General features: G+C 33.4%; 1 protein-coding gene across 4 annotated transcripts; it reads left to right on the top strand.

Moving 5' to 3' along the window:
- The first annotated feature begins 3810 nt into the window (after positions 1-3810).
- LOC112697143 (uncharacterized protein At2g33490) lies at positions 3811-15354 on the top strand. 4 transcript variants are annotated; one of them, XR_011862536.1, is made up of 12 exons: positions 3811-4478; positions 5155-5227; positions 5872-5946; positions 6059-6120; positions 6222-6290; positions 10793-10821; positions 10953-11160; positions 11279-11503; positions 11720-11776; positions 12276-13275; positions 14033-14211; positions 15009-15354. XR_011862536.1 is itself a non-coding variant. In XM_025750189.3 (11 exons), the coding sequence occupies exons 1-11, from the start codon at positions 4365-4367 to the stop codon at positions 15026-15028; spliced, it is 1923 nt and encodes a 640-aa protein (XP_025605974.1). In that variant the 5' UTR covers positions 3811-4364; the 3' UTR covers positions 15029-15354. The 4 variants fall into 4 exon arrangements, 3 of the variants coding, with proteins under 3 accessions (XP_025605974.1, XP_025605973.1, XP_025605972.1); XM_025750189.3 differs by lacking the exon at positions 14033-14211 and having other exon boundaries at positions 15018-15354; XM_025750188.3 differs by lacking the exon at positions 14033-14211.
- The last annotated feature ends 10924 nt before the right edge of the window (positions 15355-26278 follow it).

Below are 26278 nucleotides of genomic sequence, written 5' to 3'. Positions count from 1 at the left end.
CTTGGTAGGTACTATTAATCTGTGAAGTTATCACTTGTGAGTCACTGAACACTACCAGCTTCTCTGCCCCTACTTCTCTAGCCAGCTTCAAGCCAGCAAGTAACGCTTCATATTCTGCTTAGTTATTAGAAGCAGGAAACTCGAACCTTAACGAAAGTTCTATCCGAGTTTCTTGTTCGCTTTCCAGGATAACTCCTACCCCACTTTCGACTTTATTGGATGACCCGTCTACATACAGGCTCTATGTAGTTGGGCTTCCTAACTTTCAGTACATTCAGCGAAAAAATCGGCGAGATATTGGGACTTGATTACTGTCTGGGCTTCATATTTTAGGTCAAACTCAAACAGCTCCACAGCCCATTGTAGCATCCATCCTGCTTATCAACAAACAGTTTATCAACCCTCACTAAGGTAATTTGCCACCGAGGTTTTATCTTCTTCCCATGGAAGCAAATTCACAACAACTATCAATTTCTCTCTATCAACAACCTCAACCAAGTACCCTATTATACACTCATTTTTCGGACTTATATCCTCTGGACTTAAAATATGTTGTGGTTGAGAACACCAAAATAGAAGAAACTTCTCACCTAAATGCTCGTCCAAATAGAATGGAAAATTCTCATCCACCGACTTCACTTTCAGAAACATCTCCTTGAAATCTTTGAAAGATGACTTATAGAGTTTAAATACTTAAAAACCAGGAGCACTATTTATATTCACCCAAACCCCCTTCCAAAACCCCTTTAGCTTGAAATAAAGAGAAAAACAACTCAAGAGAAGGTTTTGTTTCCAGAAATTCCATCAAAATTTCAATACATCTTAGAAAAATCTAACCATTCAGATGCAGTTGAGACAGGGCACAATTTAGTTGTTTCAAAACATCACACTCGAAAATAGTAAAAAGCAGTTTCACACGAAGTTCTTCAAGAATACAGCTATGCATGTAAACAAATTCAAAATCTATTTTTCTATGAAAGACACGATCAGCACTGGTGCATGGCAACAACTCAACCCTCACTCCAGAACCTTTCCTAAGTATCTTCGACGCATCAATCTCACCCACACTATCCTCATCCACAAACAATGAACCTCGAATCCTCACATCCTCGGTCACCCACTTGTAAGAACTGTCATCTTCATTTTTATATTTTTCTTTCCCTTTCTTATCACCCATGGACTTTTTAGAAAAGCAAAACAGACAAGAACAAGAAATGGCAAGTAGAAAACTAACCTCTTTTACTCATGGTTTTTATCACTTCCCAAACCTTTCAAATAAAACCACATTGCCTTTAGAATTTCTTCAGGATTTAAAAAACAAACACTATATTTAATGTAACTCCTTCAGTTCCATAAAACTCCCAATCATTACTTCTATTGCCAATTAACAGTTCAAATTGCATTGATAAAAGCAACAGAATAATTAATGAAAAGACTACTACACTTTTTCATACAGTACACATCAATCATCCCCATTTTTCAAATTGTTTTATTTTATTTTAATAAGAGTTAAGTACGATTTTGGTCTCTAAGGTATAGGCCAAAAAATTTTTTCATCCCTAACTTTTTTTGCATACAAAATCGTCCCTAAGGTTTAACTTTGTTTTAAAATTGTCCTTACCTTACGGACCAAAATCGTACAGAGGTGGTGGCAAAAGTAGAGACAAAGGTGGATCATGGACAACTTCTTCTTCTTCTTTCCTTCTCCCTTCTTCTTCTTCCCTTCTCCTTTTGCAGGAGTATGAACACTCTCTTTCTCTTATTTTTTATTTTATAATTTTTTTGTTATAGGTAATTTAGTTCAAAATTTTAAGATTTAAGTAAAAAAAAAACGATTTTAAAACTTGGTTTTAAACTTTAGGAACGATTTTGTATGCAAAAATAGGTTGGGGATGAAAAATTTTTTGGCCTATACCTTAGGGACTAAAATTGTACTTAACCTTTTTAATACAGTCAGTTGATCTGGGGGCTCCATATCTATAACTCACACCGACGAGTTATAACTCAAAAAGCTCAACCTACTTTATCAAAATATCACCAGGCCAAACTTGGGGGCTATGATGTGGCCATTATAACTCGGTTACATGTTATAACTCGTCTATATACATTATAGATCGGTCACCAATAACAGATATCAAGGCAGATATCAAAACACTCAAATGTACTGTTATTCTCCGTTTAATAGCAAAATTATTTGGAGACTTAACCATTATCTTCCATTTCAGATATAAAAGAAAGGGTAAGAATGTTCAACTTATTGCAATTTGCAAAGCCTATTATTCATTTATTGACTTGAGCATCGGAGTGTCTTTTGTAGGTACCCACTTCCTTGTTCTCTCATTGTCGACATATAACTTATCCCAACGAAAAGCAAGTTATACAGCGGCTAACTTCTGCAAGAACAGTTAGATTATTTAGATGATTGATTATTGTTAGAAAAATGCATAAAAACACAATATATATATATATATATATAGTTGTAAAAACTAAATCGGACCGGCCAGTTCGACCGAAAAATCGGTGAACTGGACCATGAATTGGTTTAGTTCGTTCTTTGGACAATTTAAGGATGGAAACTGACATGAACTGGAGAAAACCAGTTAAATTTGATAAAAATTGGTTCGGTAACAGTGGACTCTATGGTGCTCCGTAACACCGCATCTCTACCTGTGATCTAGTGCATCTTGTGGTCCTCCAGTGTGCCAGAGGCAGAGTTTGAACAAAGAACCTCTTGAGTGCAATCCTCCTTCAATGCCATTCTGTCAACATGCTTCTCATTGTTATATGTGACAAACATTAATTATATAGTAAATCTTTGAATTAAATAATTATATAAATATCTAATTTAATTTTAATTTTGTATTCTCTATTTTTCGAATTAATGATATTTTTAATTATGTATCATTATTAATAGAAATATAAACTTTACTAAAAGTTTATTAATCTTTATCTATTTTAATGTTAGTATTGTGATTAAATTTATCTGTTTTGATATTCTTATTGTGTCAAATTAAAATATTATTGTAGTAGTACTAACTAATTTTATGTCTATATTTGTATTAGTTGTCTTTAAAATTTGAGACTTAGTTGTTCTTAAAATATTAGTGAAGATGTGTATTTTAAAATTTTTGACTATTTTATATTTTTTATTTACATATGACCGGTTTTATCGATTTAACTAGTAAATTATCGGTTGACCAATAAACTAATAAACTAATAATTTGATCGGTTTAATCACTGGTTTGGTTCTTATTACTATACATACATATATATATATATATATATATATATATATATATATATATACTTACAGCTAATTTTTCGTATTTTTATATTAATTGTTGCAATGTTTTCTTATTTTAGATGTAGCTGATTCATATTTGTTAGCAAAAACTTGTACTATGGTGCATGTACACCTCATTTGAGCTGATGAATGCAATAGGAGCTGAACACAAGTCGTGAGGCTAGAGAGTAGAGAGCAGTGGCATAGCCCACTAGAATAAGACACTTCTTACTATTTTAGTAATAGTTGGTAAATAACTTATTTATTTTGTAACAGATTAAATTAAAAGATTTTTATATCAATTTAATTTTAATTTTCTACTCATTCAATAATTTAAAAAAACGTGATTTTATTTTTGTTTTATTAAACTTTTTTTACCATCTCAATACTTGGGGCCTGAATTATTGGCTGAATAATGTTAGTTTCCTAGAGAATTGTTGTTTTGTAAATGACAACAAACTCAAAATGTTTGAATTTGTTCTTTAAAAAACATTATAAAATGAAAATAGTGTTAAGCATGTCAATTCCTGACTGCAGTGAGGGTTAGTGGCTTAGTGCCGCCATGCGCCCGTGCCGGAGCAATAGTTGAATACTAGTAAGATGATAGAATCTCACAACAGTGGAAAATTACGAAATCACCCCCACCCACACGTGTTAAGGGGGCAAAAGCGTGTGGGATGTTCTGGGCATTTTGGGAGGGTATGACGTTGGGGGGTTGATTCCCCAAACTCCGTATAATTCCGTCATTTTACCGTTTCCAAATTTCGCAATTTCCCATCTCTCTTTCTCTCTCTTCTCTCTCAGTCTCGTGTGATCTGCGTCGAGGTCGTTTTGACCCGCAACCTTCTTCAACGTCGTAGACGCCCCGGAATTCATTTCCGCACTTCCATCTTCCCTGATTCCGATTCGCAATCTCAGATTCTCCCCACACTCGTGATTCGCAACTGAAGAGAAAAACCTAAACGCCTCCGTCGATTCTTCTTCTTCTTTTGTCTTGTCGTTTCTACAATTTATTTTTTGGCGCTGCTGGCGTTGCCGTTTTGCGCGGTGGTGAGCGTCGTTTTGGGTGGGTGGTGGAAAGATGAAGTCCTCACTCAACAAGCTGAGGAAATTGGCACTTAACAAGAGCGTTGGGAAGGACAAGAGGGACTTTCCACCTTCCGTTAAGTTCGATGAGCTTGCTCTCGCTTCCAAGGTACTTCGCCTACTTCTTTCTCTTTCTCTCTTCTTCATGGTTTTTTCTTTTTCTCTGCACCATTCATAATATACTGTGTTTGATTCATACTGCTATGTTTGATTCAGTTTATTTTTTATTTTCGATTTAAGAATTTTGCGGGTTCGAAGTTGTCTTTTTACTTTTATTATTATTTTTAATGCACTTATGCGTGTTGCTCTTGTGCTCCTTAAATCATGAGTGGTAAAATAAAAGTACACATCCTCGTGGACTCTGTTCTGTTCTGTGTTTCCTGAATATTATTATTAATTTATTATGCTTTCGATAAATTCCTTTGAAGAAAGTAAATTAGGTTTAGTTGTGGACCTTCTTGGCAGTGATGTTTATAAATTTTGTTTTAGAGAGGAGGGGGGTTGGCGCCCCCCGGGGGGGGGGGGGGGGAGAATTAGTCCATACTCCCGTGCCCTTCTAATGAACTTGATTGTATTTATGGACTACAATGTGAAATTTTGCAGCTTGATGTGTTTTTTTTTTTTTTTTTTTTTGGGGGAGGGGGATGGTCAAAACTGAAAAGGGTGCTATAGTATAAGTGAAATTATTTCATCTTCATGGTGAAAACTGAAAAGGATGCCGTGATTGCTCCCTTGCGTTTCTCTTCCACTAGTGAAGTTAAGTGTTTGTTTTCCCTGTTTCACAGGAAATGCAAGAGATGAGAGATTGCTATGACAGCCTACTCGCGGCTGCGGCTGCGACAGAAAACAGTGCTTACGGTAAATGTTAATCTTTGGATATGGTTGATTGATCTGCTTGTTTTCTTCATTCTTCACACGTAATGTCTTAGAATTCATGCAGCTAGATCTGCATTTATTTTTTCTTTGTTGCTCGTATTGATTTTCTCTCTCTCTCTCTCTCTCTCTCTCTCTCTCTATATATATATATATATATATATATATATAAGAAAATTGAAGATACCAACCAGTGTGCTTTTCAGGCATTTTTTATTTGTCATACTCCATAGTATTGGCCTGATTGGCCTTCTTCACTGTTGATAATGTGCATTAGTGCAACAGGATCTTAGGTTTGGATCACTATCTAAAGTGAGGGTAGTTTTAAAGCACGAAATTGATGGACCGATCACCTTTCGATCAATAACTTTCATTGTGTATGGGTTCCACCAAAATGATCCAAAGTTGATTAGCCGCCCTTCATTTCTTACTGAAAAACAACTGTCCTCACTTTTAAGGATCCTTTCCCTTTTTCTTGTTACGCTATAAAATCTTTGCTTAACATTGGAAAAACAATTTAAATCTGTTTAGTTTCCCTCTCCTCTCTTCGGAACAGTTCCATTGCCTTGATTATATGTAAGTATTGAAATTTTTTTTTTTCCGGGTTCGTTTTGTGGATCTTGTTTCAGAATTTGCAGAGTCACTACGGGAAATGGGCAATTGTCTTTTGGAGAAAACTTCATTAGATGATTCTGAAGAAAGCGGTGAGTGAGTAAACATGTCATGGCCGTCCTATTCTGAAAAAATGCATAAGGCATTGCTAGTTGATTTAAATCATATATAGTTTTTGCTACATCTGTTATAATATGTATGCAGGTAAAGTTTTGGAGATGCTTGGAAGTGCACAGCTGGAACTTCAAAAACTTCTTGATAGCTATGTGAGCCTTTCTATGGGTGCAATCTTCTGATTTCTTTGGTCTTCTTTAACCATAATGTATGCAAAATGATTATTGTGATTCTATCCGTTTTTGTTCCCCAGCGAGCTCACATAGTACTGACAATAACAAACCCATCAGAGTCTCTTCTTAATGAACTAAGAACTGTTGAGGTATGTTCACATGTATTTTTTTTTTTTTTTTGTGCTAACAGTACTTGATTAATGCATAAAATTGCGTTCATGTTTTCACTTGCCTTTTAATTCATTGCCCTTCTGTTTTAGTTATTATTGACATTAGTTAGAAAATATTAATAGAAAATGTGGCTATCTGTACATAACTTAATACATGCAAATATTTAAAGATAATGCGCGAGTGCTTATACTAAAATAGTCATCACTCAAAGTCTCAAACCAATCACATTCGTGCAAATAGATAAAAAACCAACCATTCTAACTGGTGGTTCGCACTGTTGCTGTTGTCCATTGTTTTTATACAAGAATATGATATGATGGGAAGGAGGCATAACAGCACAACTAACAAAGGCAATGCCTCATCCATGGTCTACAGTATGGTCGAATGTACAATCTGTTGAGCCTGTTCTAGAGTTAAGTTAGCTGTGGATCTATTAAGACGAAGATATAGAAAAGTGCGAGTCTGCCAACGTAACATGTTAAAGGAAAATGACAGTCTATGATTAGTGGGGTGCAAAACTGTGATGGTTCTTTGACAACTTTTCAAGTAGTATAAAAAAATAAAGTATTTATACATATAATTATATATTTATATTTATATTCACAATCACATTTAAATACAACCAGTAACATATATATTTATTTTCAATGTTGTTCAATCACAATTCAACTACAATTGGATGGTCAAACCTTGATTAGTTAGTCTTTCAACTATTCTACCGAGAGTTTGGTTATAAATACCTTGAAATGCCAATCAATTTAGAAGCATGTATCTGTATGTCTTATTAGTTAGAATAATTTGCAATTTCTTTATTGTAAATTGTATTGTAGTTGAGACTTCATTAACTTGTTAAACACGAATACATTTGAAAACAGTAGAAACAGTGTTGTGGGAGTGTCAATGCAGAACTATGTCAATAACCAATGTAGAAATCTTAAATTCTTATTACATGAATCAGAGATGGTCTAGTGTTAATGCTAGATCATTGTCTGATTCCAGTGTGCTATATGCTTTGTTGCATTAATGAAGTATGAAGAATGTCGGTAAAATAGTTAGGTCACAAGTGTAAGATACTTTTTGGTACATGGAATGTAGTTTTGGGTCACAAGAGGAAGATATTTTGGTAAATGGAGTGTAGTTAATAGGTTAACGCCATGATTACGAGTAGTTATATGTGCTCAAAAGATGCGGAGTTTAAGCTTGTGGGGTTTAAGCTTTGGTTTAGGGTTTAGGGTTTAGGGTTTAGGGTTCAAGCTTTGGTACTATGTTAGCTCTTAATCTGGAAATGAGTTAGCACTATTATGGATAAGTTGTGGAAGGATGATATCATTGCTATTAGACGTTATGAGATTGGATCATAGCTTAAAAGTTTGTAATGGAACCATGCGATTGAAGTTGGGTGCATGAAGTGAAGTGATGTACTACTTCTAGCAGTGTAGTCAAAGAAACAAAAGGCGTGCTTAAGTAAACAATATTCGGCAAGAAAAGCCTTTCTCTGCCTTTCACAAGTTGAGGTGCACGGAGTTCACTCAAATGCTTGTTTTGCGCTTGAATGGCTTCTCTGATAATCATAAAAGCACCAAGGCAAGCTATTTTGATATTACTGGTTTTGCTTTTTTTCTCTATTTAAAAAATACTAATACACCAAAATATACTAGTCAGTCCAATAAATATTAGGTGTAGCATCTAGGAATGTAGAAGTCCAAAGTCATGTCAATATTCTATAAGCACTCAACACTCTTGACCAACCCTTGCGCTTGAAGTAAAAAAGTCAGAATCCACAACCGCTTGAACTTTTTTTAAGCTTTTCATGAGTACTCTTTGGTTATGAACCTATTATTATGCTTTATCAAGGATTTTAGTGTATAATTGCTCCTATAAAGTGTTTTGTTTATTTTGCCTTTGACTACCTCGATTACTAGTGTTTCAAATGCATAGGCCACCCAATTCTCTGATAACTCGTGCCTGATATGTGGGTTGGATGCAGGATCAAGGGCTCTTTTTTTTTTAACTTTCCCTACAAGATCTTTGTAGAGTTGGCCTTTTGGTATCTTTTGAGCAATTGTGGGTTTCCCCTATGAATTTGGTTAGGAAGGAATTCTATGATCCCCCCCCCCCCCCCAAAAAAAAAAATGATTCCTTATTTATTGATTTCATTTGGGATAGGATTATTTCTTTTGTCCTCCCTTTTGTGCTTATTATATGGTTTGTTTAGTGGAGTTTCTTTAACCCAGCATTCAAATGTATTGCCATGTTTTCAATGTGCTATCCGTACCTTTTATTATGCAACATGGATTGTCCTCTTCTTGGTAAATTTCCTTCTATTCTAACAAAACTTAGTATAAAAAATATTTTTTGTCCCTAACATTTGTTAAAAGTTTCGAAACTATCCTTATTGTTTAATTTTTTATTCAGTTTTGACCTTGATGTATGAAATAAATTTCGATTCTACCCCTATTGTTAATACTTTTTGTCCTTGATGTTTTCAAAAAGTTCTAAAATTACGCCGGTTTGATTTGGACCAATTTTATCCCTAATGCTTTTAATAAGTTTTAATTCTACTCCTGTCATTCAAATCCGCTAAAAATCTAATAGATCAATATTTTCTTTCCAAATTTATCCTTCTCTTAATCTTCCACTCCTCCCTCAGTAAAAGCAACACCACCAGCCCCACCAATAATAAGGTTGCTGCCACCACCATTGCCTCTGCCTGCACAGCTGCAGCCACCAGTGCCTCTTCCAGCACTGCACCATTGTTCCTAGCTCCATAATCACTACTGCCACCAGCAATATCCCCCCTTTTCAACTATCACCAGCATCAACGTATCAACACAATCATCATAACCAAGAACGAAAAAAAAAAAAAAAGAAAAAGAAGGAAAAAGCAACCACAACAAGAAGCAGGAGCAGCCCCTCCTGGAAAAACGAAACCAAAAAATTGCCAACCACAACAACATCCCCCTCCTCCTGAAATGAAACCTACACCAACCACAGCAGCAGTAAACTTAGGTTTAGGAGTGAAAATCAAACCTAATTACAAGTGTTGACATCTTCGTCATTGCTAGCAAGCTTCCACCACAACATGTATTCTCCACGACATTTTTGTCTGCCTCTTGTTCTTTTTTCTCGCCGTCCTTTCTGCTCTACTAGGCCCTGGTATTTTAGGACACGAGTTTAGATCTGCTTCTGATATGCTAATGCCATCGTGAGTTCTCATGAGATTCAATAAGAAAGGGAGAATAGGTGGTGATAATGGTAGTGGTGGTGTGAAGATAATGGCAGTGGTGGTATTTTATTTTATTTTTGGTTGATTATGTTGATGGTGGTGATATTTATAAAGAGTGGATGTTGATGGTTGCAGTGGCGGTTATGGAGGATGGCAAAGACAACGGCAGTGTCAGTAATGGCAATGGTGGTGGCAGCTTTATTATTGGTGATGTTTTTATTAAGGGTTTTTCGGTTTTTTTTTTTTTGGGGGGTGGGGGGGGGGGAGAGGAAGAAGATAAAGGAAGGGAGGGACAAAATTGACGAGAAAATAGACTTTTAACAGATTTTTGGATGGCAAGAGTAGAAATTAGAATTGAAACTTATTGGAAACATTAAGGGTAAAATGGATACAAATTAAACATTAGGGATATTTTTGAAATGTTTCAAAAACATTAGGGACAAAAGATATATTTTACCATAATTTTTTTATTAGTAACAATTAGTCAAATTTTTTTCTTCCAAATTTACTCTAGACCACATCATCATTGTTAATAGCATCATAATCTATGGGAACCTTATCTCTTCAACCCCATCCACCACTCCCCAGCCCTTCCTTATCATCACCATGCTGCCACCACAACGGCACTACCAACCCCACCATGGCCAATGCCACACACTGCTGCCAGTTGCCACGACCACTTCTTTTCCTCTCCTCCTACCACTCTACCGCCACTAAAACACCCACCATTGCTATTGCCTCCACACGCTGTTACTGTTGCCCATCGCCACCACCACCACAACTACCTCTTTCCCTCTCTCCTGGCTCCACGACCATTGTTACCTTCACCACCACCATGCCTGAGCTTAGATCCAAAATAATCCACTCCACGACTCGCGGTCTACTGCAAGAAACCAATTCTCTCTCCTTTTGGATGGAAATTCGTGTTGATGGAGCGAGGAGAACACCACCTGGAATGAGCAATTTAATCCACAATCACAAATGTTTGCCAGACATGATATTTTAATAAATGATGGAGTTTAAAATGCATCAATCGAACTGCCTTCTAAATTCTCTGAAATTTGATAATACTTCATCTAAATGTCAATGTAAGGGTGTATAATTGTCCAGTGTTCCATTGCAGTAGCTATTACTTTGAAAATCAGGAAATACATTGCAGAAACTATTTCCTTCAAAATGTGTTTAGTTTGCTTGGGTATTTAGTCTAAAATTGTCTAGGCACTCCATCTCAATGTTTTTTCATTCCTGATGCAGGACATGAAGCGGCAATGTGATGAAAAAAGGTTTGTACTTTTACTCTCTATTTATTGCTGTTTCTCTTAATATTGGGTAATGTTTTCTGAATCTGGTATTTCTTTTTCTTTTTTTTTTTTAATTTCTTTTCTTTCCTCTTCTCTCTTTCCTCTTTTTTCAGAGAAGTTTATGAATACATGATCACCCAACAGAAAGAAAAAGGAAGGTCAAAAAGCAGTAAAGGCGAAAGTATTACTCCACAGCAGCTGCAAGAAGCTCATGACGAGTTTGAAGAAGAAGCAACGCTTTGTGCTTTTCGGTTAAAATCCTTGAAACAAGGGCAGTTACGCAGTCTGCTAACACAAGCAGCCCGTCACCATGCTGCCCAGGTTGTCATTAGACTTGTATCCTTCATATCCAAATCTTTTACACTCTTTTCTTTTCTCTTTTTTTTTTTATTAAATTTTTTTCCCTGACTAATCTTGATGTACCTTTTTTGCAATATAGTTAAATTTCTTCCGGAGAGGACTTAAATCTCTAGAGGCCATTGAACCACATGTTAGGATGATCGCTGAGCAACAACATATTGATTATGAATTCAGTGGCCTTGAAGATGTCGTTGAAGGTGTTTCTGATGATGAATACACGGAAGCCATTGAAGGAGGAGAATTAAGTTTTGACTACAGAACAAACAGGCAGGGTCCTGATATTGATTCCACATCAAACTCAGAGGTAGAAACTTCACATGGTTTGAGCCTTATGTGCAATGAAGTGTGTTCATGGCTATAGGTTATGTTCATATTTTGTGTTATCTCTCTCTCTCTAAATGTTTGCAGAAGCATGTCATTCTACTTATTTGCAACTTTGCATCTGTGGAAACCCTATTATTTTTCAGGGTATGAATCATGATTCTTCAATTATAGTAACTAATAATATTTGTATTGCCAGTTGGAGGAATCAGATCTCTCGTTTGTTCGAGGTTCAACCACAGAAAATGCAGAGATGGTATTTGTTTCCCCTTTTAATTTCTGTAATGTGAAACTCCTATTTAGTCTTATATTAGTTGCACAGGAAAAATCTAACCTGATAAGCCCTGAATTTCTTCTACGGGTGAAAAGCACGCCAGAGTTAATGATATTTCTAACAATTATGCTATATGTACACAAAAAGTCAGCCACCCAATCAGCCACCCGTATAGAATACATATTGAAAATGAGTTGAACAACAGTTACAATCATACACGAATACATGGTGGCTGATTTAGTGCTGATTTTTAGTATGCACATAGTATTTTTGTATTTCTAAATATCTGTTTAAAATTGCATTATTGTTTTTTAAGAGAAACAAAAAATCTTCTGATAACTATCAGTTGAGTCTAACTTTATTGGTAGGGTCTAGCATGGTAACAATGATATCTGCCTTGTTGATAAAGTTGGTCATCAGTTTACTAAGATTCTTTTATATGACCTGGTCACCCTCTAATACATTAGTTTATCTTCTTCAGATATGTTTAGAGAAGACCCAAGGAGACTTTAAAGTCCCTAGCAGAGATCCAAGGGTCAGCAGCTATTCAGCTCCAATACTTGCAGAAAAGAAAGTTAAATTTGACCCGGCTGAAAAAGTAAGACAAATGCTAGCATCACCTACCACTAAGTCCAGTGCTTATGTACTTCCTACCCCTCTCAACATTAAAGAATCAAAAGGTAGCTCTGTCCCTCGCCCAAGTGCAAGTGGGCTTCCTCATAATTTGTGGCATTCTTCCCCATTGGATGAAAAGAAAAATGAGAAAGATTTTGTTGATGGCAAATTGTCAGAACCAACTATCCCTAGACCACACACTGTTCTTAAAGAAAGCAACAGTGATACTACATCAACCCAATTACCCCGCCCTTTATCAGATGGACTATCTCCCCCACAAGTTGATATTTTCAGTGCTTCTGATGCAGGTAAGAAAACCAAAAGACTAGCGTTTTCAGGTCCATTGACAAATAAACCATCATCAGGGAAACCTGTTTTATCTGCCATTTCTACAGGGTCAACTGAACCACCTCCTATTTCTGTGGTTTTAACTCGTTTACCAGTGCCTCAGCCTTCTTCCCCAAAAGTATCTCCTAGTGCTTCACCTCCTCTTGTTTCTTCCCCTAGGATAAGTGAGCTTCACGAGCTCCCTAGACCCCCTGGTAATCCATCCACTAAGCAAGTGAAATCTTCTAGAACAGGTCACTCTGCACCATTAGTATTCAGAAATCCAGAGCATCCTGTGATCAATAGACTTCCTACAGCTGTATCAAGTGCAGCTTCTCCACTTCCAACACCCCCAATAATTGTCTCCCGAAGCTTTTCTATTCCTTCTAGTAGTCAAAGGGCTATGGCATTAAATGTTAGCAAGTTTTTGGATAATCCCCAAGTTTCAGAGCAGGCTGCAGAATCTGCATCTCCGCTAACACCTGCAAGCCAGAGAGCAAGAATATCTGACCTGGCTTCTCACTCTAGTGAAATCCAAGGTAAGATTCTTTTTATTGTTATTATTCATAGGGCTAAAATGGTTTGTTATCATCAATGAGTAATATGGTCAGTACATGTTAGGCTCAAACTTTGGACGGATAGGATATCCTGCTGCAGCTCAAACATGAAACTTCTTCTGGCAACAGTTCAAAATATATTTCTGTGATAATAAATTCCATTTTTAAAATTTTGGTTGGGCAAATTGTAGAATGTGTGGTCAGCTCATGCTTAGTTCTTACTACCAGTTATAGCAGGATTTATTCCTTTTCATGTGTTTGATCGAAAATTGCTAAACCATTTAATATATACTCCATAATGAGTACTTGAGAAAATATTAGCAGAACTAGTTAAACAAATCAGCCCAGCAATTTGATTAACCTCATTATTTGGGTTGCAATTGTATCTGCAAGCTGTAATGTTTCACTGCAATGACCATTTTTGCTTAAGAATCAATATTCAATCCTGATTCCACCATGCTAATGGGGGGAAATTATGTCTTTTGTTTCTTTTATTTTATATCTTATATTCCATTTATTATTTTGTTCTTACTCATTTATGAATCTTGTGAATCACTAACTCATCTGATAATTCTAATACGTGAATATGAAGTAAACATTTTAGGAAGTGGATTGTCGATAGTGTGTCATACCTACCCAATATAATATCTTTTATAACCTTACAGAGTTGTTACCAAGAGATGCACAAAAACTGGTCTTTAACGGCTAATATATTTCACTGTCATCCCTCTACTTGCAGTTAGATGAATCTGTTAATAGAGCGCCTAAGAAGTAGTGGAATCCATTATGTAACAGCCAAGCCTTACTCTTGGATTGACTAGTATTACAAGTACCATATCTCTTTAGGATATGGTCTCGAAGTCTCTAAGAGAGTTTATAAGTATGAGGCATCTCTCACCTCTTGAGCTAGCTTTTGAGGTGAGTTAGGCCTACTCAATTTTAATATGGTATTAGAGCCTATTCGATTTAATCTAGTTGGGCTACCCGCAAATATTCATGCAATCAAACTTCATACTCCAGATGTGCATTCTTGGGCCACCCCCCCCCCCCCCCCCGCGCCCCGGGGGGGGTGTTATTACAAGTTTCACATCTCTCAAGGAATTGATCTCTAGAAAGTTTGAGACATTCTTTATTTCTTGAGTTTGCTTTTGGAGTGGGTTAGGCCCACTCAATTCTAATAACCAGGCCATTAACACTGCCATCTCTTATTCATGTCATGGAAGTTGCTTATTAAGGAGGAATGGGGTCAGCTATGTAAAATTGTAATTACAAACGGATAGCATAGACAAGGTTCAGGAATATATTCTATTTTTAACAATAAAAAAAAATCATGCATAGGAGCAAAGATCCATGTGTATCCTCTTATGATTGTGTGTGTGCATGCACGTGTGTTTAATTTAATTTAATTTTATTTATTTTATTCTTTTTTTCCTTGTAAACCCTTGCATTGTCACGGTGATGATGCTACATCTTTGACTGTGCCCTCATTCAAAGCACCGATTATTAACTTTTATGAATTAAGCTGAAACCATTGCCCGTTTTCAAATAGATGATGTTCTTCGTCTCATTCCTTCACTTCATAACTGCATGGTTTGTGTTGTCAATCATGATGATCAAGCAGAATTTGCATTTTGCACCAACTTTCCTTGCTTTTGATGTAGTTTGCCTTGTTATCTTATTCTTGAGGGAAAGAATGTGAGTGTGAGTTTTTTCAGTTGATGCAGGTGGGAGCTGAATTTCATGCACATTCGCCCGGGCTTTCCGAGTTCTTAGGGACAAAAGTGTTTTAATTCTTATATTGCTTGTGGAATCCGTATCACTAGCATTGCAGAGTTCTAGGGTTTTTCCCGGCAGAAATTTCAGGCAAGAATATGTAAATATGCCGTTTTATGTATTGTTTAGCTTCTCATCTCAATTTGTATCTATATTTTTATTTTTATATAACCAACGATGATGGGAACTAAACTCTACATCATTGTGTCATTACATTATGTCGTGTATAGATTCAGACGAAAAATTTTGTTCACTTCTCGGAGTAAAATTCAACTTGGACCTCTTCAACTTGTGGACGATTAAAGTTGTCTAGAAACAGATTCAGATGCTCACCTCCCATATATGAATTTAGATATCTTAAAGTGGAAAAATTTGTAAAGTGATGAATTGTAGGACTAGATATCATTTGGCCAATAACTTTCACTATAAGTTTGCTTTCACAAAATTATTCAAAGGTGATTACTCGCCTTATTTTATCACTGAGTTCTTTCATTTCAAAATATCCAGACTCATCTTCAGTTTCGGTTTCCTAGCTGTTAAATTTACGAACAAATTTTTAATCGGTGGGTGGGATGACGGTGGTGGTGGTGAGGTGAAGAGTTGGAGGAGTTAAAATTGGTTAGGGCTAGAGGAGAGAACATTAAAATTGGAGAAAAAAATAGAGTAAATTATCATTTTTGTCCACGAAAATTGAAAATGTTGATATATCTATCTATAGAAAAAGAAAATTACTATTTGTACTCATAAAATATGAGTTCTAAACAACAAAATTATTCTAACATTAAAAAATCACAAAATTTTCAAATTACTCTTATCATCATTCGCATCATCTTTTTTCTTCCTATTAACCACTCCATCATCTTCATATGCTTATCACCTTATCACCACCACTAACCCCATCTGCTGCTGTCCTTCTACCGTTGTGGCCACCCTTTCTTCTCTCCTTTCCTGGCTCGCCCTCGCCGACAAGGGGATCTTCACACCAGCCCTTGCTTTGTCGCCGCCAGTAACCCTAAAGCGCAGTGCCCTCCTTCTCCTCTTTTCACCTAACATGGCTATCTTCTCCTCGTTACTGAACCAGTGTCACCAACAGACCACCGCGCAAGCCGCCACCACCGCGGTCCCCATCGGCGAGCTCTCTCTCTCTTTCGCCATCTATTTTAAACCATCGAATCCTAATTCACTTCTCCTTCTCTCCTCTTCTTTCTTTTCTTCTTTTCTCTTTAAGAACCAGAGACCTTAGAACCACCATCATAGCCTTGCCATCATCGCCGTCCGCACTTCCAACCGCCAGAACTGCCGCGAACCACCGTCGTCTCCACAGTCTGCGACGAACCCGAGCCACCCTCACCATCCCAGTCGTTCTTTCTTTCGGTCCAGACCACTGTCAGCGAGCTACTCACCAGTCTCGCACCTCCTCCACCGAACCTTAACTCAGCCCCTATTCTCACTCTCTCTTCTACCCCCAACGAACTGCCGACGACGTCACCATCATCATCAGCTTCTCAGTCGCCGAATCTAGCAACTACCATAGCTAATGTCTCTTTCGTCGAAACAGAGTTGAAAGAGTTTGGCTCAGGTGACGATTGTTCAATTAGTTCAATTTCCCACATGGCCTATTTGAATTTGGTAATTGATTTGTTGCAGGAGCACTAGGTGGTAGCACTCTTCTTCTGAGTTCAATGAAAAATTAAAAACGATGATGATAAGCATAATTTAGAGTTTTTAAGTAATTTTTTAGTATTTGGATAATTCTGTTGTATGGAACCCATGTTTCATAAATACAAATGGTAATTTTCTTTTTCTATGGATAGATATGTCAGCGTTTTCAACTTTCGTGGGTAGAAATGGTAATTTACTCAAAAAAATATTAACTAACAATTGATTGGTAAAAATTTGATAATAAGAATAAAATTAAAACTATTTTAAATATTAACAATTAAATTAAATTAAATTAAATATTAAAAATAATTTTAAAAAATTTAATAAATTTTAAAGATAAAAAATATTTTTTATCCGTATAGTTATTTTTGCCACTAAACTATCACTCTTTGTCATGATGTGGCTGCCTTTTTATGAAGCTTGTTTTTTTCTTTTTTCGGTTCACTCTGTAAATTCATTTCTATTCAACAAAAAAAAAGTGGGTTGTACCAATTTAATTTAATTTAATTTTATCGCTCATTCTTAAATTAAATATTTTTAATTCTGCACAAAATTAATATTAATATAAATTTTTATTAAACATTTATAAATTAAAAGAAAACAAAATAGTACTTTTCTAATCACAATATATCTTTTCAATATATATTTGTAATATAAAATAATATAATAAATATAAATTAATTAATAAATTCTTAAAATATAAAAATAATAATTATTTTAGTATAAAAATAAAATTAAAAAAAGACATTTATTATGAATATAATAAAAAATTTTATATAATTATTTAAGAATATTCTTATTGATTAAGATTTAATGGCCGGGTGAGTGCGTTCAACCTGTGACCTAGTGATTGAACTAATAACTCAGTGCTCAAACAGTTTAATTGATTCAATTACTGATTAAGTTTTAATAACTAATGAAAAAAAGTAGTTGTAAAATTTAGGAATACTTCTAACTTACAGTAGAGACTTTCGAGCTAATGTAAAACTATGGCATAATTATAGTATATATCACGAAAATTTTTTGTTAGAAACAAGAGATTAAATTGGAGAAAAAATTTGTGTAAATCACACCAGAAACAAAATATATTTTATAAAGATATACCAGGAGCAAAGCTAAAGTTTTAAATTGGAAGGGCAACATAAAAAATATAACCAAAATGAGAAAACAAATAAAATTAGAAAGACTAAATTGTAAAATAATGAATTTTCTATATAAAAAATATCTAGTTAAAGGGGCATTATCTCCTTCCTATAAGCGAGCCTCTGATGTCCACTTTTTTTTTTAGATATATTTTGATGGGTAAGCATAGAGAATTTTTTCATTTTTCATTTATCTCTATCATAAAGAATAAAAGTGTGAAATTCAAAATATCAAAGTGGACAATATCTATAAATAAGTGGTTGGAATATATTCGATATAAGTGGTTAATTTGATTCTTGATTTTTTTTTATGTATATATAGTATAATTGAATAGTGAATAATAAAATTTTTTATTTAAATATAAAAAACGATGTGGTATGGATGCAAACTATTTAAATCTCTCTAAAATTTGGATATTATAACCTTTTGTTGTGTGTGGGGTGGTGGAGGAAGGGGAGGGGGAGATGATTAACATTATGACTTCTTTAAGTAATTTGTTCATTTTAATAAACCACGGAAACAAGTGACTCCTCCTAATCTCTTTATGGACACAGCCTTATGTGACCAGAAATTCAAGTTGTACACGCATAATTCTAAGCATATCACGTTTCTTCTTCTCTCACTAGGACAAACAAGTTAAAATAAGTTTTTTGTTGTAAAATAAATAAATAATAAGATGTAATAATATAAAATAATGAAATATAATTAGATAGTTTTAATAATAATATTTATTATGATTATTTTTTTAATATAATAAAGATGATTAATACATTTATTAATATTATATGTTGTAGTATATGAGGAGAAAAAATAAAGAAAAATTTTGTATGTAGAGAAAGAAGAAATATTTTGTATTTTTTATTGTGTATACTTCTTGGTCTCATATCATGCTTTTATAGGCATAGAAAAATTTGCTTTTCAAATCACATTTATTTTGTTTCATCCTAAGGATTTGTTCTTTTTAATATAGAAAATAGGTTGTCCATAAATGAACATTTATTATTATCCTATTCTCGTCACAACACTTCTCTTTGGATGTCCATTTAGGATTATGCCTCGTTAAAACCTTACTAAAGCAAAATCTAATGGGAAAAAGTTTTAGTGAAGGAAAAAGAGTACAATATCCTTTGTAATGGAAACGGCCTCATTAATAACCTTGTCAAGAAAAATCCAATGAAAAAAACTAAGAAAATGACAAATAGGTCCCTGACCTTTTGTCCCACAGACATTTTCATCCCTGACTATTAAAAAATACTTTTAAGTCCCTGACCTTCACAAAACTTGGACGGATCAGTCCCTGACGGAGGCATTTGGACGGATTAGTCCCGGACGGAAACATTTGGAGAGAGGGACTGATTTGTCCAAATTTTGTGAAGGTCAGGGACTTAAAAGTATTTTTCAATGGTCAGGGACGAAAATGTCCGCAGGACAAAAGGTCAGGGACCTATTTGTCCTTTTTTCAAAAAAACCTGACCAAGGAAAAAAAGAGTACAATCTCCCCGTCTTGTCAATATCATTTAATATCTTGAAATCGACGCATCCCAATCTGATGTACCAATTTTTCAAAAGAGAATTTTGGAAGTGACTTTGTGAATAAATATGCCAGATTGTCACTTGAGCCGATATGTTGGATATCAATTGTCCCTTGATTTTGAAGATAGTGAGTAAAAGAGAATTTGGGAGAAATATGCTTTGTTTTATCACCTTTAATGTATCCACCTTTAAGTTGAGCAATGCATGCTATATTATCCTCAAACAGGACGTTGGAGCTATCTTATGATCAATCAGTCCACATGATGACAGGATATATTGATTCAAACTTTTGAGCCAAAAACACTCGCGACTTGTTTTATATATCGCTAGTATTTCAGCATGATTAGAGAAAGTTGCTGTTATCGTCTGTTTCGTGAACCTCCATGATATAGTTGTACCACCATATGTGAACAGGTTTCCTGTTTGAGATATTCCTTTGTGTGGATCAGACAAGTATCCAGCATCTGCATAGCCAACTAATTGTGACTTGGATCCATATGGATAAAACAATCCCATATCCACTGTTCCTTTTCTTTGTCATCCTTTTTCAAAGATGCTTGATAAAGATCGACTAGTTGCCTTGGGATACGACAGGTACGCGACCAATGACCTTTTTCACCACAACGAAAACATTTATCCTCTATTGATTTATTTTGCCTAGTGTTTCTTTCTTTATCCCACTTCTGGTAAGATCCTTTTTTGTGAACATAATTCTTATTCCTTCTATAATTTTTCTTGCTACCAAAACCTTGCTACTTACCTCTTTTAGGGTAATGATTTGCTGCATTTGCTTCAGAAAATAGGGCGGCGCCAGCTGGGTACGCTTCATGATTTCTTAAAAGCAATTCACTGTTGCGTTCAGCAACAAGAAGACAAGAAATTAACTCAAAATATTTTTTAAATCCTTTTTCTCGATATTGCTGCTGCAAGAGCACGTTCGAGGCACGGAAGGTCGAGAAAGTTTTCTCTAACATATCATTATCAGATATTTTTTTTCCACATAGTTTCATTCGTGAATTGATTCGAAACATTGCTGAATTATATTCATTTATGGATTTAAAATCCTGTAGACACAAGTTCGTCCATTTATATCGGGTTTGAGAAAGTATCATTGTCTTTTGATAATTATACCTTTCTTTAAGGTCTTTCCACAGATATGCAGGATCTTTTAATGTGAGATATTCATTTTTCAATCCTTCGTCAAGATGACAACAAAAAAAAATCATGGCCTTGACTTTATCCTTCTGGGATACATTAGTTTCAGCATTAATGGTATCTCCAAGATCCATTTAATCAAGATGGATTTCAGCATCTAGTATCCATGATAAATAGTTGTTTCCAGATATATCAAAAGCATTAAATTCAAGATGAGAGAGTTTTGACATAATGAAAATTTGTTACTTGAGTCTTCCTAAAATTTGATCAAAGTCTCGTTCTGATAACGTGTTGTAAAATAAATAAATAAAAAATGTGTAATAATATAAAATAATAAAATATAATTAAATAGCTCTAATAATAATATTCATTATAATTACTATCTGAATATAATAAAGATGATTAATATATCTACTAATATTATATATTATAGTATATAAATAAAAAATAAAAAAATTTGTACATCAAGAGAAAAAAATTATTTTATATTTTTTATTGTGTATATTTCTTTATTTGAGATCATATTTTTATAGGCTTACAAAAAATTTACTTTTCAAACTATATTTATTTTACTTCATCCTAAAAACTAGTTCTTTTCAACATAAAAAATAAATTATCCATAAATAAATATCTATTCTTATCCTATCTTGGTCACAACACTTCTCACGCTCTACCAGCTTCTTCTTTTATCTTTCTTTCTTCTTTCATTTTATTTATTTATTAAATAAAACCGTCTACCATGTTCTGTACGTCTCTTTTAAATAAAATTCTATTCGCATGAATATAACTTTCTACCTAATAATAGCTCGGAGACTAATAAAATTCTTAATCCATGGTTCGTGGTATATTCATATGAATGTGAGTAAATGATAAAACAAAATTTACCAATGATTTTATTCTTGTTAACTTAAAATTGATGACAAGAGTATTACTGTTTTCCAGATAATCTCGCAAATATTCCCTCAAATGAAAAACTTTCCTAAAAACAACATAATGGTATATCAATTATTGAATAAGGGAATATTTAGAGTGAGTTTGGATTGTCTTTTTAATAAAAAAAAAATATTTTTAAATTAAATTATTTTTATTTAATTTTAAATTTATTTAGATATTTTAATTTTAAAAAATATTTTTATTAAAAAAATAAATTATTTATTTTTTAAAAATTTAATAATATTTAATTTAAAAAAAATAAAAATAAAAGACATTTTTAATATTGAAATTTTTTTTAAAAAATATCTAAATATAAAAGAATTTTGTCGGTTATTTTTTTAAATAAAAAATAAATAATTTTTTTAAAAAATCAATCCAAGAGTATGATATTTTTTTTAAAAGGCTATTCAAATATAAAATTCTATCTGGTTAAAAGGTAAATTGAGAAAAGCAGTCAGAAGAAAAATCCAATTAAAACAAGTAGATGAATGAAAGTCCAATTCAAATTAACAAAGCTGAGATGTTAGTGTCCCAACTTCCATGTCTTTTTCAACATTAAGATATACTGTCCCATAGCTATATTTATTATTACTAAATGTTTGGCCATATGGGATTGGAACACTTCATTCTTTTATTTTTAGTCTCTTGATATCGGTGCCAAAGTGCCTGAAATATTCGCGCACAACAAAAGAGTCGCTCAATATTTAATGAAGATTGAAGAATAAAGGTTATATTAAAAAGAGATATAAATTGAAAAATCAGCAAGAGAATTAGAGAATTGCTATTTTTTAATTTCAAATTCTAGCTAGAAAGGACAGCACGAGTTAATGGCAGAAAGATAAAGATTCATGATGAAGGCTGAAAAATGTCTCACAAAGAAAAAGAGAGTTCTAAGATAATTGTTTAATTGTTAAAGAACTGAATATTTTGTTTTAATTCTTTCGTGTGTATATGCAGATGCAGCCTTAAGAATTTGAATGTGGCCTCAAAGTTGTAAATTTCTCCGTTGACTGATTTTTGAAAATATAGAGCCGGGTAAAATTGTTAGTTTGTTACAAATTTTTTATAGACAAAAAAATAAGCGTTTTTAAGAGGAAAAAATAGAATATATAAAATTAAAATAGTTTGTATTTAGGTGTATCTGAAATGAATTGTGTGTAAACAGAGTGGTGAAATGAGGTTAGAGGTAATAGTAAATGAGTTTAAAGTTAGGCTTTGTTTGGATATAAGAAAGAAAATGGAAGGAAAAAAAATAAGAGGAAAGAAAATGAGAAGAAAAAAATGGAAAGAAAAGTGAAGTTATTTGTGTATTGTTTGGATGAAGAGAAAATAAATAGAAAAAAAAAAAAATTTCTTTTGTTTGGATAAAAAGAAAAGTGAGAAGAAAAAAAATTATAATAATAAAAAATTACATTAATATCTTTAAATATTTTGTTTTTTTTATTAATTAAAGAATAAATTTATAATTTGACTAATTTTTATCCATTTTTCTTCTATTTTTATCTCATCTATGGAGAAAATTTTTTTTTATGAAACTTACCTTATATTTTTTTTCTCATCCAATTTTTCCTTCCTATTCAAACAACAAAAAACTCATTTTTTTACTTTTTTTTTCATTTTCTTTTTCTTCATTTTTTATAAATCCAAACAAGGAATGACAGTTAAAAGTAATTATTAGGAATTTTAATATTTTTTCAGCAAGAATTTAAACAGATTTAATATAAATTGGATGATTCATATCTAAAATATTGGGAGATATTTATAGAATATAATAATAAATTAGGTCATCAATAATGTGATCTTTATCTAATCAAAATAAAAAATTATCTTTTATTATGTAAGAGATTACTGCTGAGTAGGTGATTATGTCACTGTAGTACAACCAAAATAGTAGGAAGGGAGCTCTTACTTGTTTTTCATGTCCGAGTTGGATATGAATTTTGGGGTTAAGTCTGATGTTGATTGGGTATTTCGATTCACTAGTTGAATTTGACTCTATTTATGGTGTGTTTGGTAAATAGGTTGGAAGCACAAGAAACGCGTTTAATCTTTATTTGGCTAATTTTTTTTTCTTTTGAAGTAAACATGATTCTGAGTTTGAATTCCCGTTCAACAGAAGCAATAAACTGTAACTTTTATGTTTAGCTTTTACATTCACTTCATAAATTAAAAAATTAATTGACATTCTATCAATTTTACCATTCAATCTCAACTACAATAAAATATACCAAAACAATCTTCAGAGTTCTTGAATATTTTTTCATAACTGTGCTTTATAAACAAATATTTTTTAATATTATTATTAGTACTCTTTGTTAAGTTTTAATTTTTATCAATTATTTATTTATTTATTTTATTAATAATATGAATATTTTATTTTAGAATTTTTTTATGTTCACTTCTGTATATCATTGTATTTTTTTAATAGAATTTTTAGTATTCATTGTTCATGTCTTTTTTTAATTATTTTTATTAATACATATTTTTTATATAACTTTATTTTTTTATTTGACTTTGTTTATTTTTTATTATGTATTCTTAAATTAGTATATATTTTATTTATTATTATTAATTTTTATAATATAAATTTTATTAAAAAGATATAATTAAATATAAAAAAATACTAAAAAGGAGTACTAACAAATTATAATAAAAGAGTACTAATTTTCAATACATAAATTTAAATTCTTTTCAAAAGTAATTATAGTTAAAAAGTGTTAAAATAATAAAAATTTGAATAATATAAATTCATGTTTTTTTAGTAATTTTTGTCTAAACGTAATTTTGAATAATGTAATCCAAACAATATTTATTTTATTATAATCTATTTTGATACAAAATTATCAAACATAAATCACATTAAAACTAACTCACTTTTTATCAAAATGAAGTTCGTAAAATCAATTTTATATAAAATCTAGTTTGCAAACTCTAATTTAGATTTCGCTTCCTATGTCAGGGAAGACCTATTTTATTGTTGAGCTCTTAATGTTAGACTTGGCTTTATGGATCTAGGCATGAACGTTATTATTAACCATTCTTTAGGTTGAAAATCTTGAATTCCAACTTATTAAATCTGTGTCAACGGATTTTAAATATATATTAATACTTTTCCTACCATATCTAAGTTTTTGAATGAAAATAATAAAATAATACACTAATAGTTCTTTAAAGGGAAAACAGAGATAGTTTATAGGAGTTATAATAGGAATGATTTTATACGGTTTCAAACCATGTCAATAAGGGCGGCAAATGAGCATGTTCGTGATGATCCTCCAAAGCCTATTATAAAATAAGACGGGCCTTTGGGAAGATTAGCAATCCAACAATTTTATGGGGTAAAAATGTTGTCGTTTTTATGGGGTAAAATTTTTGAAAACATTTACCAATTTATTATTGCAAGCATATAGGAGTAGTTAACATCATAAGCATGAAATATTAACAGAACATTTATATATCATTATATATTAGTACAATATTTATAAACCCATCAATATATATCTCATAAGGTAATTATATACATATATAAACATATGACATCTCCAAGCTCTGGTCTATACAAAAAGTCACTAAGCTGGTGTCTGGGCTAGCCAAGCACTTCTAGACTCTTCTATTCTCTCTGTACACTAACAAAAGGGAGAGAGTAAACTGAAAAGTACTAAACTAAGATGCCGCCAAAATATTATCTGTTGTCCCCCTAACTGAACTCAAATATCATCATTCAGTAGATCCTCGTGTGGCCCGTCTACAGATGAACCACTCCCAGAAGATGGTAATTCCTCTTCCTCAAGATCCTCCTCTTCTGACTCCTCTAGTATAGGTGCTCCATCAGATGAACTTCTACTCCCACCCAATATAGGACCATTGGCGTACACCAGAGCTAACGCTTTACCTAGTGGGCTAAACTGTGTCTACAATTGCTCGGTTGGAGAAGGAGGTGCCTGAGGAACCGGAGGTATGATGACGTCTGGAGGTGGATTTGGGATGTAACCCTTGCCTGCATCAGGCTCAAAAACTGCCTGATGTAGAAGCTGAGCATGGATTAGTGGACCGGGAAAAAGATGATCGTGGCCGTTAGGATGTAGCCAAGAAAGAGAAAAATCATAAGGCATGTCCTAGTCAAAGTTCGGACTATCCAGTGGGTGTGAGAAGGGTCTGTCACATAGTACGTATAATCGAACACAAGGTTCCCGCCAAAAAGATAGTAACTTCCAAAAGTCAAGTCCTAAAAAATGTACGGATACTCCAGCTCATAAAAGAGACTTCCGTCTCCATCTGAACGGAGGAATAAGGGGATAAGAACTTGGGAGTTCTTAGTAAGGTCGGAGTTGGTAGTTAAGTTCATTATCGCTTTGTTGTTTATCATACAAACAATATATAAACAGAGAATATGGAAAACAATAAAGTACAAAAATAATAGACAAACAGAAAGTACAAAAAACATCACACATAAGACAAACACAGAAAAACACACATACATTCACATAGAATACATAACAAAAAAATATGTGCAAACAAGTGTGATGCATGTCTAGTCCTAATACAAGTCATGAGCTCATGTGTTGGACTCTATCCGCTCTCAACATAACCTAGCGCACCTGGCCAGATATGGCATTTTCAAAACTAAGTAGAATTACACACATTATAGCAATACTTTTGTAAGCGACCTTGCCTTACAAGAACAACACTCTAGCTGAGTATGCACGTCATACCTCAATAAGCGACTTTTTCTTATAGGAACAACTCTAGCTAAGTATGTCTAGAAAGCGAATCAACCCATGGGTGT

Source organism: Arachis hypogaea, chromosome 6 (genome assembly GCF_003086295.3).
Source record: "Arachis hypogaea cultivar Tifrunner chromosome 6, arahy.Tifrunner.gnm2.J5K5, whole genome shotgun sequence".
NCBI classification, from domain to species: Eukaryota; Viridiplantae; Streptophyta; class Magnoliopsida; order Fabales; family Fabaceae; genus Arachis; species Arachis hypogaea.
Note: the sequence above shows the minus strand (reverse complement) of the source record. Positions and strands in the feature narration are given on the sequence as shown.

Coding starts and splice junctions, on each gene's coding strand:
- LOC112697143 (XM_025750187.3), top strand. CDS start 4,365: ATGAAGTCCTCACTCAACAAGCTGAGGAAATTGGCACTTAACAAGAGC. Junction 10,822..10,952: donor CGGCAATGTGATGAAAAAAG/GTTTGTACTTTT, acceptor CTCTTTTTTCAG/AGAAGTTTATGAATACATGA. Junction 13,276..13,357: donor TCACTCTAGTGAAATCCAAG/GTAAGATTCTTT, acceptor AGTACATGTTAG/GCTCAAACTTTGGACGGATA.